Source organism: Otolemur garnettii, unplaced genomic scaffold (genome assembly GCF_000181295.1).
Source record: "Otolemur garnettii isolate 467f Iridium unplaced genomic scaffold, OtoGar3 scaffold00104, whole genome shotgun sequence".
Classification (NCBI taxonomy): domain Eukaryota; kingdom Metazoa; phylum Chordata; class Mammalia; order Primates; family Galagidae; genus Otolemur; species Otolemur garnettii.
The window spans coordinates 2,533,632-2,548,397 of record NW_003852499.1 but is presented as its reverse complement, the minus strand read 5'-3'; the positions used below and the strand labels follow the sequence as shown (position 1 = coordinate 2,548,397).

The 14,766-nt window shown below is 49.4% G+C and overlaps 1 protein-coding gene across 1 annotated transcript in view; it reads left to right on the top strand.

The window, feature by feature from the left end:
• Window positions 1-14,766, top strand: part of CD9 (CD9 molecule) — a 41,340-nt gene that overhangs the window by 23,147 nt on the left and 3,427 nt on the right. The window contains exons 2-4 of the mRNA XM_003796415.3: window positions 3,911-4,019; window positions 11,374-11,471; window positions 12,142-12,216. Of these exons, the coding sequence (XP_003796463.1) occupies window positions 3,911-4,019; window positions 11,374-11,471; window positions 12,142-12,216 (282 nt within the window). The remainder of the gene's footprint in view (window positions 1-3,910; window positions 4,020-11,373; window positions 11,472-12,141; window positions 12,217-14,766) is intronic.

The following is a 14,766-nucleotide window of genomic DNA, read 5'->3' as shown; positions in this document are numbered from 1 at the left end:
GAGCCACCATACCCAGCCTGTCCTCCTCTTTTTGCTTCCTGGGGGAGAAGTGTGAGTCTCTCCTGCCCACCAGGAGCACCACCGGCAGCTCACCTGTGGTGGGCTCAGTTGGGAGCACTGTGGGCTAGAAGAGGGGTGTGGCTTAAACCCTCCTGAGGGACTGGACGATGCTCACTCTATGGAGAGTTTTCCTTCCTCGTTGTAGCAAAACAATGAACATGATGTTAGTTTTGGGGTGGGGTCCAAACACGGGACTTCCGACTCTTGTATCTGGCCTGGTGCTTGGTCAAGTTCAGGCTGGAAATGCTTCCTTTCCCTTCTGGTTGCATTTCTCCAGCCTGGTGTGTTCCTTTTACCACCTGTACACCAAGACCAGATAAATGACAGACTTTTATAAATTGGCTCAGGGTTCTCAAAACTAAGGCTTTCTATGAAATGGACAAGGCTGTACAGCTGGAGGTTTCACTTGGGTACGTGTCACTGTCTGAGCATGCAGTCATTCCTAAGGAGACCCACTCCTGCCTGTGAAAAGCTTCTGTGCAAAGTGTAGCTTTGTCTCATCTTCCTTAGCATAGTTCCCTTGCTGGCCCGGAGTGTTTTCATTCTTTTTTTTTTTTCTTGAGACAGAGTCTCACTATGTTACCCTGGGTAAAATGTTGTGGTGTCACAGCTCACAGCAACCTCAGACTCTTGGGCTCAAGCAATTCTCTTGCCTCAGTCTCTCTGGGACTGTAGGCGCCCGCCACAATGCCCAGCTATTTTTTGGTTGTAGTTGTCATTGTTGTTTTTAGCAGGCCTGGGCTGGATTTGAACCCATCAGCCCTGTTGTATGTGGCTGGCACCCTAGCACCTAGCTATGGGCACCGAGCCAGAGCGTTTTCATTCTTTATGTGGTAACCTGTTTAAGAATTTCCCTGGCAGGTAAGGGATGAGAGAGTAACTTCAGTCATGGGGGATAAGATGACTTGGGGATGATTCCTGGATAAAGCCCAAGCCTGGAGCAAAGAGGACAGTAACAAGCACTGTTTGTGTCACATTCCAAGTGCTTACAACAGTATCACCAGGACCGGGATGAGAGAGAGGCCGAGGCTAAGAAACAGGTTGTGGCTAAGTGCTGGCCAAACAAACTGGGCTCCAGCCTGCAGTTTTCCAGTTAACCTGTGTACGTTTGGAAGGGGGGCAGAGCCCCGTCTTCCCATTCCAGGGGCCTCATTGGGCCTCTTTTGTTGGAGAAAAGTATTACCTTTGTGCCTTTAACTCTCAAGGGCCCTGAGGGACCTAAGCCAGGGCCTGCCACCCACCAAGTGAAGACCCCCCTCTCCTCTGAGTGTGCCAGTCCCTCATGTATACAGGCTTAAGCCACACACCTATTCCAACCCACAGTGCTCCCAGCTGCCCCCCACCCCCCACCCCGCCATGGCTGAGCTGCCTGCGGTGTTCCTGGTGGGTGTTCCTGGTGGGCAGGAGAGACACACACCCTGTGAAGCAATGCTCTGATGTCTTTGGATTAGGCCAGGAGACCTTCACTCACTTGTGTGTCTTATTATTATTATTATTATTATTATTATTTTGAGACAGTCTCACTCTTCTCACCGAGTTGTCCTCGGTAGAATGCTAAGGCGTCACAGCTCACAGCAACCTCAAACTCTTGGGCTTAAGTGATTCTCTTGCCTCCACCTCCCAAAGAGCTGGAACTACAGGTGCCCACCACAACACTTGGCTATTTTTTTCTTTTTTGGCTGGGGCCGGGTTTGAACCTGCCACCTCCTGTATATGGGACCGGCACCCTACTCCTTTGAGCCGCAGGCATTGCCCCACTTGGCTATTTTTTGTCGCAGTTGTCCTTGTTCTTGAGCTAGCCTGAGCCAGGTTCAAACCCACGACCCTCGGTGTACGTGGCTGGCACCATAAATACTGTGCTATGGGCACCAAGCCTGCGTGTCTTATTAATAAGGAGTAAAACCTGGCCCATGGCTGTAACACAAAACCTCAGGTTCGTTGTAACTTTGAAACTCTTTCATGAGTTTTTCTCTTCTACATTGTCCAGCCATAGGGTATTCGGCGTTGTGTAGTCATTACTAGTTTGGAGTTGCCTTACCTAAGTTGAGGACTGAGACATTGGGGAAGATGCTGAGTGACTGTCTTCGGGGATGGGGATGCCATGCTGGTTGACCTTCCTGCTGATAAAGTGAAGTTACTCTCCCAAACCCATTTGTTACCACCTCCTTCAGAGTACTACTTCTGGTATAATCTCCTTTATTCTTTAGCCTTCTCGCCAAAGGCAAAGAAGGGCTACATCTTATCATTCCTGTTTTACGGATGGGAAAACTGAAGCCAAGAATCCTGGAAACACACTCTGTGATAGGAGAAAATCTGCCCATGCCACTGGGGTATGGGCAAAGTTGTGCAGCCTGAGATCTGGGACAGCCCCTCCAAATGTTGCTATCTCCGTTCTCCACCCAGCATGTCCAAACCCACTGCCAGGTCACAGGGAAAAGGAAAGAGAGGCAGGCAGCTGTCACCAGCTCCTGGAGCTGAGAATCCAGGTCCCTGGCCAGCAGGGCCCTGACATAAGAGTGCCTCCATTGAGGGGGGTGGACCAGCAAAACCTGGGGCCTACTCACTCCCATGTCCAGCCAGCCACTACACTAGAGGCCTATGAGTCACTCTCCCCAACAAGCCCTGGTACGAGCAACAACAGGGTGCTCAGCTGGCGCCGGAGTGTGGCGGGGTGGGGGTGGGGGCTTGGCAGGAGGCCTCCTGCCCAGCATCTAGTTCAGCAGTGTCAGGCCAGGACTGGGCCTTGTGAAGAGGTTAGGGACCAGCATGAGAGGAGGCCTGATGTCATTTATGGTGCAATGGGTCTTTAATGACATTGCACCTACCTTCCTTGGTGCTTGTGTCTCCATGTCTAGTTAGCCATTACCCAAGTTAAAATGTAGAATATTGCCAGCACCTTCACCATGTGCTCCTCCCTGACCATAAATCCCTCCCTCCACCTGGAGGTCATCACTCGCTTGATGACAATCACTTTTTACTCTTTTCATTATTTATAGTTACGTATAAGCATATACATCTATATACATCCCTAAATAGTTTAGTAAATTTTTTTATTTTTTTGAGACAAGAGTCTCACCGTCACCCTGGGTAGAATACTGTGGTATCACAGCTCACAGCAACATCAAACTCTTGGGCTCCCAGGTAGTTTGGGACAACAGGCACCCACCATAACACCTGGTTAATTTTTCTATTTTTGTTAGGGACTCACTCTTGCTTAGGCTGGTCTTGAACTCCTGAGCTCAAGTAATCAACCTGCCTTGGCCTCCTAGAGTGCTAGGATTGTTAAGTGTGGGCTACTATACCTGGCTTCAATTTAGTAATTTTTAACTTTATGGACTCATAGTGCATGTATTCTTGTGTTTCTTGCTCCTTTTGGTAGCAGCCATCGTTGTTTGGCAGGCCTGGGCTGGATTCAAACCTGCCAGCTCAGGTGTATGTGGCTGGCACCTTAGCCACTTGAGCCACAGGCGTCGAGCCTTCTTGCTCCTTTTATCCTTGTGAGATGCTCTCATAGTACTACTGTGTGTAGCTATAATTGTCCATTTCCACACTATAGCTATAATTGGATTCCACACTATATAGCATTTCCTTGCCTATGAAATTACCCAGTACAAACACATGTACTGCTGCTCATGTGTTTGTTCCCAGCTTGCTGATACTTCTAGCACATGGATTGATCACACACCCATACCCACAGGCTTCTGGGATTGCCAGATGTGTGTGAGGAGCAGAGACCAAGAGAGATCCCAGAGTCCTTCATAAGTGTCAGGCTTCACCCGTCAGGGCCTGAGGACTGAGTTCTTTGTCTCTGGCAGCCAGAATTAATGCTGATGTCCTTATGTCTTTGCAGCTTGCAGGAATTGCAGTCCTGGCCATTGGACTGTGGCTCCGATTTGACTCTCAGACCAAAAGTATCTTTGAGCAAGAAAATCAGAATAACCATTCCAGCTTCTACACAGGTGAGGGGGAAGACTGGGTATATCTTCCAAGTTTGGAGATACCATGTTCACCTGGGGACTTGGGCTTGGGAAAAACATGTTCTGGCCTCATTGGCCAGTTATGTCCCTTTCAAGTTATGTAGTTTTTGTTTGTAGCTGTGCCCATGCATTTGCTTCTGACTGATGTGGTTTCTTTTCATGCTGGCTAAGTCAGGCATGTTGACTCTGTGACATTGGCTCTGTCAAAGGTGTACCCTTTCTCAAGGGTTTGAGAACCTCTGTTCTCCTCGTAATGACATAACTTCTTTGGCTTCATCATTCCCTTAATTCAGAAATCTTTATACCAGGGAACCACAGTACTCTCTCCCCACTGTGCAGATAGGGATTCTGAGACTCCCAGAAAACAGAATAGTAGGGGAGGCTCAAGGGGACCCTGTCCAGCCCTTTGGAGCCCTGGTGCTACCGTGGTCTTCAGTTGTATTTGTTTTCTAACCTGCTTTTCCATTAGGGGAAAGGTTTCCAACTTAAACCTGCTTGGGAGTCTCTGAACATGTTCAGAAGCAGCAGGTTTCTTTCCATACACAGGCTTTTTGGTAACTTTTCTAGCTTTGTTCTATGCCACTGGCTGCTGTGTCACCACGTAACAGCTTCTTTCTGAGAGTGGGAGACTGAGGCCTGCCAGGCATAATGTCCCCATGCCTGGGGGGATTCAGACACACAGCTCTACTTTCAGCCTGGCTTAGAGGTAGGAAACATTTCATTTTCGAGAAACAAAGGAAACACCCTATTTTTAGGATAATGCTGTCATATCATCGGGCTCAAAGTGTAAGTTTGGTCACTTCCTTCCTGCCCACCAAAGAAGTTATTTTTACGAAAGAGGGAGAGAGCAGTTATCTGTCTGCCCTTTGGGGAAGCAAGGCTGGCGGGCCATGTGGACCTTCTCTTCCACCTCTTGAGCCAAGTTGAGAGGATCCTTAAAAACAGCTTTTCTGGTTGTGGAACACCTGAGCTGGGCTTTCTATTATTGGGTAGAATTTGTCTGGGATTATCTCTCTATGGTCAGAAAGAAATTAAGGGAAAGAAATGCACAATGTACATGTGTGTGTTTAAAAAACAAAACCACACACACAGTTGTTTTTTTTGTTTGGTTTTTTTTTTTTTTTTTTTTTTTTTTTTGAGACAGAGCCTCAAGCTGTCCCCCTGGGTTGAGTGCCGTGGCATCACGGCTCACAGCAACCTCCAACGCCTGGGCTCAAGCGAGTCTCCTGCCTCCACTTCCCAAGTAGCCGGGACCACAGGCACCCACCACAATGCCTGGCTATTTTTTGGTTGCAGCCATCATTGTTGTTTGGCGGGCCCAGTCTGGATTCGAACCTACCACCTTAGGTGTATGTGGCTGGCGCCTTAGCCACTTGAGCCACAGGCGCCAAGCCCACACACACAGTTTTTAAGAAACAGGTTACATAGAGCCCTGACTTGTTTTAACAACAGAGCATTTTTGTGAGTCTGCAGCAGGCTTCAGGCTTGTAATGCTCCACAGAGCAGGAAGGAGGAGCAGGGAGTGGGGCACTCAGGCAGATCCTCCACCTCCACGCCATGCTCCATGAGGCCTCTGTGACCTCTGTGTGCAGAGAGCGGAACTGCCCACAAGAATGGGCACCACTTCCCAAGCAAGGGCCCCACCCTCCCTGTGTCTCTTAGAAGAGAAGCTCCGTCCTATTGTTCTGGCTGCTTCTAACAACTCATTTTTTTCCTTTTTTCCTTTTTTTTGAGACAGAGTCTCACTTTGTTGCCCTCAGTAGAGTACCATGGTGTCACAGCTCACAGCAACCTCCAATTCTAGGACTTAGGAGATTCTCTTGCCTCAGCCTCCCGATTAGCTGAGACTACAGGGTCCGCCACAACTCCTGGCTATGGTTTTGTTTGTTTGCTTGTTTGGGTTGCAGCCATCATTGTTGTTTGGCAGGCCTGGGCTGGATTCAAACCCGCCGGCACTGAGCCCCGCCCCCCTTTTTTTTTCAGTTTTGGCCAAGGCCGGGCTTGAACCTGCCACCAGTATGTGGGGCTGGCGCCCTACTCCTTGAACCACAGGTGCCTCCCTTGCCCTTTCCTTTTTTTCTTAACCAGGCCTCTTTGGCTGATTGTATATAATTTTAGATGTGGGAAGTTGACGGAACTGGAAGTAAGACAACAGACATTTTTGTGCCCCTTCCTTGCATGCTAATCGCTGTCTTTACACGTACTATTATACAATTTAATGCCCTTAACTCTGCAAAGAGTATGGAATGATTCCTGTCTCAGATGGGAAGGAACTGAGGCCTAGAAAGGTTAAATAACTTGTCCAAGGCTCCGTGCCCATAGCTCAGTGGTTAGGGTGCCAGCCATATACACCAGGGCTGGTGGATTCGGACCCCGCCTGGGCCTGCTAAACAACAATGACAACTACAACCAAAATAGCTGGGTGTTGTGGCGGGTGCCTGTAGGCCCAGCTACTTGGGAGGCTGAGGCAAGAGAATCACTTAAGCCCAAGAGTTAGAGGTTGCTATGCGCTGTGACATCACAGCACTCTATTGAGGGTACCGTAGTGAGACTCTATCTTAAAAAATAATAATAATAACAACTTGTCCAAGCTCTTTCCTCTCAAGAGTCAGGACTAGGATTTGAAACTAGGCCTAAGAAAGCTGCTTCCTGGACTGTTAGTGCCAGGGTATGGAGGTCTCCCTATAAAGGAATAGAAAGGGTCTGTACTGACTGAAGCTTCCTCACTGGTGAGGGTAGGGTGGGGCCCTTGCACCTTTTGGTGTCACCCAAGGTGTAGTCAGGGAGAGAACCCCCATAGCAGTGGGGAAGCTATTCAGGGGGCAGAAGTGACCTGCACCAGTGGGAGGAGCTAGGTCCTGCCTTGGGGGACCTCATAAAAGTCAGATCCCAAAGGTCATTGCAAGGCCTCTCCTTATGGTTAGTGGTCCTCCCTGAAGTGATCAGGAGGGTGATTTAAAGGTACAATCCCAAAGAGACACATCAGCGCCTAGATGGAAGCAGGGACCACTGCCCCATTAGCTCTGCAGGGAAATATGGGTCCTTCATAGCTCTGCCCTCTTCCTGGGAAAAAGATCTATCTGAGCTTTGAAGGCTCCATTCTGTGTTCAGAAGCCCAAAACACAAGGGATGATTCAAGTGATACCAGAGCATCACCCTGGGTGGCTGCTTGGTCTGACTGGACCCTAAACTTCACTAACCACTTTGGGAAACTGAATAATAGTCATCCATGGGCAAAGGGCCAAAAAGGCTTTGCTTTCTGTGTCCCCTCCCCCCACTGGGCTGTGAGATCAGCCTTTTGTGTTGGCCCAGACCCCTTCTCCCAGATGAGCTTGGAGTGCCAGCTACACCCTGGCTGCTGTTCCTGACATCATGTGGTGACTGTCCCTTGCACTAGGCCACTGACTGTCTGCAGGGCAACCCACAGGCCAGCCTAACCTTGCAGCTGACTCTTGTAAACCTTAACAGCCCTGGGCTATCTTTTCTCCAGTGGGGCCACAGCTTAGAGAGTAGAGAAAGCCAGTGAAAACAGAACTTTCCAATGTTCCAAACAGTTTATGCTAAGTCCAGAATAGCTGACAACCTTATATGGGCCTTCTCTCCAATTCAGGCCCTGGGAGATTCAGGCTGTCAGCAGTATCCATAATCCCAGTTGCAAACATGTTGGGAAACTTCATTTTCTTGGTCCCAGGCCAGGGCCCTTCTTAACTCCTTTGTGTCCTTCCAGAACTATGGCCACTGAGTTCGGACCCCTGGGGGGAGGGGGGGTCCGCCCAGAAGTTGTGAATTTCCATCCTTGCCTAGGGCCATCTCCCTATGCTTACTTGGTACCTGGTCCAGCTTGTGGCCTGGGGCCCTTTGTTTTACTGTTCCATTCCTCCTTTTCCCCATCCTGAAGCCAGCACACATTATACACCAGCTCCTCTTCAAGGTACAGAATCACTGAACTTGGCAAACAGACCCCACTGTGGTGCTTAATAAGGACAGCCAGCTCAGTGCCTGTAGCTCAGCGGCTAGGGCGCCAGCCACATACACCAGAGCTGGCCGATTCGAATCCAGCCTGGGCCTGCCAAACAATAATGGCAACTACAACCAAAAAATAGCCGGGCACTGTGGCAGGAGCCTATAGTCCCAGCTACTTGGGAGGCTGTGGCAAGAGAATCATTTGAGCCCAGGAGTTTGGAGGTTGCTGTGAGCTGTGACACCACGGCACTCTACCCAGGGTGACATAAAGAGACTCTGTCTCAAAAGAAAAATGAGGACAGCCATCCATGGAGGGAAAGCAGCCAAGAGGGAGCCTGGAGGGCCAGGGATAGGGTTCCTTCAAACCCCTGGTCATGTTATTTGGAGATAATAAACTTTGAAGCAAGCAGACAACAGAGGCTTGGCCGGATTTGGTTGTCCTCCACTCAGGTGCAGGCGGTGCTGTTTGCAAGATGGAGTTGAGGTGGTGACCAGTGCCTGCTGCGTCCTCTCCCTCACCTAAGCTGAGAGGCCTGATAAACAGTGAAGAACACTGTTCCATTTTTCATGTAAAGGACACGCTGGCATATGCCACTGCTGCCTATAATGTCAGCCTGGAAAATAAGCAGAATAAACAGCCCTTAAGCAAATTAATACTGTAATCCTTGAGAAGAGAAGGCCCTGTGATGGGTAACTTTTTCCATGAGTCAGACAGAAAGCTAACATTTACTTGCTTTACAAAGGGGAACACTCTTGTCATTTGTCATTGCCAGCCTTTGCTAAGAGGCTTGGGGTGTTGGCCATGAAGAGCCTATCCAAAAGAAAGCACTGGGTGACCCTTGCAAGAGGCTCCCTGAGCCCTGCAGTGGTTCCATGACTTCCAGGTGAGCCACTCTATATGGCTTGATGGTGCAGACAGCTGGTGGGGGTGGGAACAGAATGCTTGTCCCTCCCGACCCTCCCCCTAGAGAGGGCTAAATCAAGGCTCTCCAGATCTACAGCTGTCTAAGCAAGATTTAAAGCCAGCAAGACCCTGTATCTTAAAAACTTCCTCTACTGAGCCCAGGAATGAATGTTTAATGTAACATTAACTGAGGCCCATTAAGAAAATATCCCTCCACTTTCTGCATGGGAAATGCTTTCTCCTTTAGTGGTTCACTTGCTGCTGATCCAAATCCCCCGTCTCTGCCAGGATCTCCGCGCTTAGGAACTGGGCTCTGGCCTTAGAGAAAACATGTCTGTCTGTTCATTCCCACTCCGCTGTATTTCATGTGCTTGTAAATCCTTTTGATCTCTTAATACCCCCTATTTATTCAGCCCCTGCTATGAAGCTCAAAGAAGTGACCTAATCCTTGGTTGTCTTGCCCCTGTGAGATGGGGAGAAACGGGGTTGGTCCAACTGCCTCAACTGCCTGTGTTAGAGCCAAGAACTGAGGGAGGCTGCCCCTCTTCCCCAGGTCCCCTTGTAGGGGCTTCCCAGCCTCCCTGACTCCAGCCCGTGGCCCCACAGCTTTGCTCTGCCTAGGAGGATGGGACTTGACTCGAGGACAAGCTCCATTTGTGTCCTTGCCCAGTCTGAGCCGGGCATGCACAGGAACAATACCCATATTCATACAACATGGAGTTTGCCAGGGATCCCACGTGACCTGACCTCACGACAGATGTGGGGGAGAAGGGGGAGGCACAGATGCTCCCTGTGTGCATTCTCCTCTGTGCTGCCCGTGCACCTCAGCTGCGTGCAGACTGCACAGTCTGTTGCCTGCAAAGCCTCATCTCAGGGTACAGATGTGAGACAGTGAGGTCCCTGAGTCACCTGCTGAGAGTTCTCACCATGGGTCCTTTAGTGTATTCTGAGGAAGCAGCACAGACTCTTCTTCTCTCTCATCTTCAGCTCTTACTATAAGGAAATTTCTCTAGTCCAAATTCCAGGACAGTGGGGAGAAAGCAGCAAGTATGCGAACTCACTGCTGGGGTTATTAATAATTGCTACCCGCCCTTTGTATTATTGAGATTGGCAGCAGCATTTGTTGTGCATGTGTGGATTTTATCACTGACAACAGTCCTGGAGGTGGATATTATTACTATTTTTGTTTGGCAGATACAAAACTGCAGAGAGGTTAAAGGACTCCCCCAGCCTCACGAGCTGTCCTTCCCATCAGGCTCTCAGTGTGTGACTACAGCCCCTCCCAAGGTTGGGTAGAACAAAGCTAAAAAGACCAGGAAGCACTAGGACTTCTCTGCTGGTTTTCTCATGGGGCCTGTGAGGGGATAGGGGGCTGAGTCGGGCGGTGTCCCTGCAGGACAGCAGCGGCTCCTCAAGAGTATAACTGTAGGATGGGCCCTCTGGGCATTCCCTTGGTGGGGTGTGGAATTAATGGGGCCAGGGCTGCTCTGCTGTCTTCCACAATCCCAAGAATTTGTATTGTCTTGGGTGTGAGTGAGAGTTAGAGAAGTCCCTGCCCTTCTCTCATCCCATGGGTCACTCAACTCACCCACTGCTTAGCAAGAAGAAATCCTTTTCACTCTTAACCTGTAGTAACCAAGTTCTACTGTAAGACCTCTTGAGTGTGCTTTAAGGATCCTCTCGCAGCCTACCTCTTTAATTTTACTGGTAAGGAAATAGAGGCCCAGAAAGAGGAAATGTCTTACTCAAGGTCACAGCAGTTAGTAGCAGTGTTGGGACCAAAACAAGGGTCTTCTGTCACCCAGCACTGTGTCCTTTGTACTAGAGCAAGGTGCTTACACCTTTGCCAACAGGTGGCAGGGAGGCATCCCTGTGGGAAGGAGGCAGCATGACTGTGTGGGTGTGCCTAGCCACTTCCTTCTGGAAGCTTGCTCTGATGGCGTCCTCTGTGAGAGTCCCAGAAGTTAGCCTGGATTTGGAGGATCCTTTTTTTTTTTTCTGCAGTTTTGGCCAGGGTTGGGCTTGAACCCGCCACACCCAGTATATGGGGCCAGCGCCCTAGTCCTTAAGCCACAGGCACCGCCCTGAAGGGTCCTATGTTAACTAGCTTGAGTAGATTCATCTTGCCAGAAACAGCTAATACACTGGACCAGTTTGCATCCTGAGGAGAATCCATGGTTCCTAATGGCTGTTCTTTGGCCTAGGTTCAGGACTAAGGGGCACCATCCAGAACAGCCAAGAGTAGAGTAGGAGTGTGGACATGAGGTAGTAGTCCTGGGAGAGAAGCTGGCAGGAGGGAGACAGGCATGGAGGTGGAGAAGGCTGTTTATTAAGGGGACCATCTTCCTTGAGAGGAGGACAGTAGGGACGGTAGAGGCGGGGAATATGCAGAGGAAACGGGCAGGGCAGGGGGCACCTGGGCCTCCACACAGACGTCTCCACCATGGCTACTCTCTGTCCTTCCCTCAGGAGTTTACATTCTAATTGGAGCTGGTGCCCTCATGATGCTGGTGGGCTTCCTGGGCTGCTGTGGCGCCGTGCAGGAGTCCCAGTGCATGCTGGGCTTGGTGAGTCTCCCCATGACCCTGTGGCCACCCCAGGGGTACCAGACCCACAGATCAGAAGAAAGGGGATGGGATAAAGAAGGCACCCCAAAGGCCAGGCCATGAGCTTCCCTCAGCCACCCCAGTTGCCCCATCTTTGGGCCCTGCCCCAGCTGTGGGGCCAGGCCACCGTGCTGTCCTCGCCCACCCCGCGCCAGTGTGGGGTGGCCCTTCTTCCTTTCTGGAGCCTGTCTTATCACTTCCTTTAGGCAACTAAATGCCAGGACTTTGTTTTCCCATTTCTCGAGGACCACGTTTGCTTTTTTTTCCTGAACCCACAGGTACCTTTCCCTTCTCTCCTTCGTGTTTCAAAATTTGTTACATTTGTCCCCCACAGTGTATTCACTTCCTTTATTTCCGCAAATCTCTGGATTTTGTGAGTGAGTAATGGCTTTTTATTGCTCACTGACTCTTAACTAACACTCTTTAAATGCCAGTTTGGGGCTCGGCTGTGGGCACCTGTTCCCACTGCAGCCTCCACCCTTGCCTGTGCTTACCTCTTCCTGTCCTGTAAACTCTGCCTCTTCTGCGCCGTTCCCAGAGAGTTGCCATTCTTCCTTGTTCCAAGGTGCCCTTTGACGCTACTATTGGTTGGCTACATGGTGCCTCATGCTGTCTTCTCTTTTCCTCCTAGTTCTTTGGCTTCCTCTTGGTGATATTTGCCATTGAGATAGCTGCGGCCATCTGGGGCTATTCCCACAAAGAGGAGGTAGGTTTGTCCTGTGATGGTCTGGGTTTGGGAGCTGGAGGATGGGCATGGTGAGAGAGAAAGGGGTCCTGGCTGGGCACCTGGGTCAGCTTTCAGCCACAGAGTTGGCCTCTCACTTCACTGCCTTTCCACATGCCATCAGAACGTGCATCCTCAAGGGAAGGACACCTGAGCAGGTGACCAGGGACAATTTGTTGGGTCTCTGTGTGTGTCTGTGCCACATGCCACAGCAACATGTTCCCAACTCCTGGATGGATTGCCCAAGAAACCTGGCATTCTGTAGACTGGAAGCACTTGTCACCTTCTCTCATCTATAAATACATGTATATGTTTGGGTACACTGCCCAACCTTACAGAGTCCACAGGTGCGTGTGCTCTGGGCTCCAACTCTAGGAACGTGGTCATTAGTGTGGGAGAAAGATACGCATTTGACAAGTGTCAGGGAAGTGATTTAGAGCCATGGGATTTGAAAAGGTAGGGCAAGGGAGAGCGATCCCCTGTAGCTTCATGGAAAAGGGTGCACTGACCTAAACCGTGAATGCGAGGTGGGATTTCAGGAGGAGAGTTGACAGAGGAGGAGGAGAGGGTGGGAAGGGAGGGCAATCTCAGACAAAGAGTCTGAGCACAGCTGAGCTGGGCTTCCATAGGGGACCCCTGAAGAGTTTAGGGCCAGAATGGGCTGTGTCAGAGCACTGTTTTAGGAACGGCTACCTTGTCATATGCAGTAGAAATGGGAAAGGAAGAAAGATGCTGGAAGCAGGAGGCTTGTTATAACAACTGTAGCCATAGCACAGGAAGAGATAATTGTAAAAGGTGTCAGAAAGATGCTGAAGGTTGGGTTATTAATTGGATGTGGGTAGGAGTCAAGGGGGCAGATACACATTAAACTGGGATGCCCGCAGGTGCAAGAGGAAGATGATCCAGCTGACACTTCTTCCACATTTACACTCTGTCCTAGACATAATGGTAAAGGCTTGGTGTGTGATATCTCATTTAAATGACCTCTGAGAGTAGGGACTGCTATAGTCTATTCCTACATATGCAGAAACTGATATACAGAGATTTAATAATTTGCCAAAAGTCATACCTAAGTGAAGAAAAATAGAAGCAGGAAGCCTAAGGAATTAACCAGGTCAGGAATAGGATTTTGAATTTTTATTAATTTTCTAATTTAATTTAACCTTTTTTTTAGAAATGAGGTCTTACTTTGTCATCCCGGCCAGAGTGCAGTGGTACAAGCGTCCAAGCTCTGGGCTCAAACAATCTTCCTGCCTCAGCATCCCAAGTAGCTGAGACTACAGGCACACACCACCTGGATAATTTTTTAGTTTTCTTTGTAGAGTTGGAGGGGTCTCACTATGTTGCCCAGGCTGGTCTTGAACTCCTAGCCTCCAGTCCTACTGCCTTGGCCTCCCAAAGTGATGGGATTGCAGGCATGAGCCACCATTATTCTTTAGATCAGTGGTTCTCAACCTTCCTAATACACCATGTATTTTCATTGTTACAAAGGGGTCACGACCCACAGGTTGAGAACTGCTGCTTTAGATTGAGGAGATTCAATTTGACAGCCAAATAGAGCCAAGCGTGGTAGCTCATGCCTATAATCTTAGCACTTTGGGAGACCAAGGCAGGTGGATCATATGAACTCAGGAGTTGGAGACCAGCCTGAGCAAGAGAGAGATTCTCTCTCTAAAAAAAATGAGTCAGGCTGGGCACCTGTGCTCAGTGGTTAGGGTACTAGCCTACTGGCCACATACTCCAGGGCTGATGGTTTCAAACCTGGCCCAGACCTGCTAAACAAAACAAAAAAAATAATAGCTGGGCATTGTGGTGAGCTATGACGTCACGGCAATCTACCAAAGATGACAAAGCAGGACTCTGTCTCAATTAAAAGGAAAAAAAAAAGCCAACCATTGTGGTGAGTGCCTATAGTCCCAGCTACTTGGGAGACTGAGGCGAGAGGATTACTTGAGCACAGGAGTTTGAGGTTGCTGTGAGCTATGACACAGCAGTACTCTACTGAGGGCACTGAAGAGAGGCTCTGTCTCAAAAAATTAATCAATTAATTAAATTAAAAAATTATTTTTTTTGGGTAGAGACAGAGTCTCACTTTATCGCCCTCTGTAGAGTGCTGTGTGGTGTCACACAGCTCACAGCAACCTCAAACTCCTGAGCTTAGGCAGTTCTCTTGCCTCAGCCTCCTGAAAAAAAATTTTTAAGACAGTCTCATTTTCTTGCCCTCAGTAGATCCTGTGGCATCTTAGCTCGCAGCAGCCTCCAGCTGTTGGGCTCAAGTGATTCTCTTGCCTTAGCCTCCCAAGTAGCTGGGACTACAGGCACCTGCAACAACACCTGGCTACTTTTTAGAGATGAGGTCTCACTCTGGCTCAGGCTGGTCTAGAACCCATGAGCTCAGGCAATCCACCTGCCTCAGCTTCCCCTAGTGCTAGGATTACAAGCATGAGCCATCGTGCCTAGCTAAAAATTAAAAAAAATTTTTTTTGTCTTTTTTGTGTGTGCGTGTGTGTGTGTGTTTTTTTTTTTTTTTTT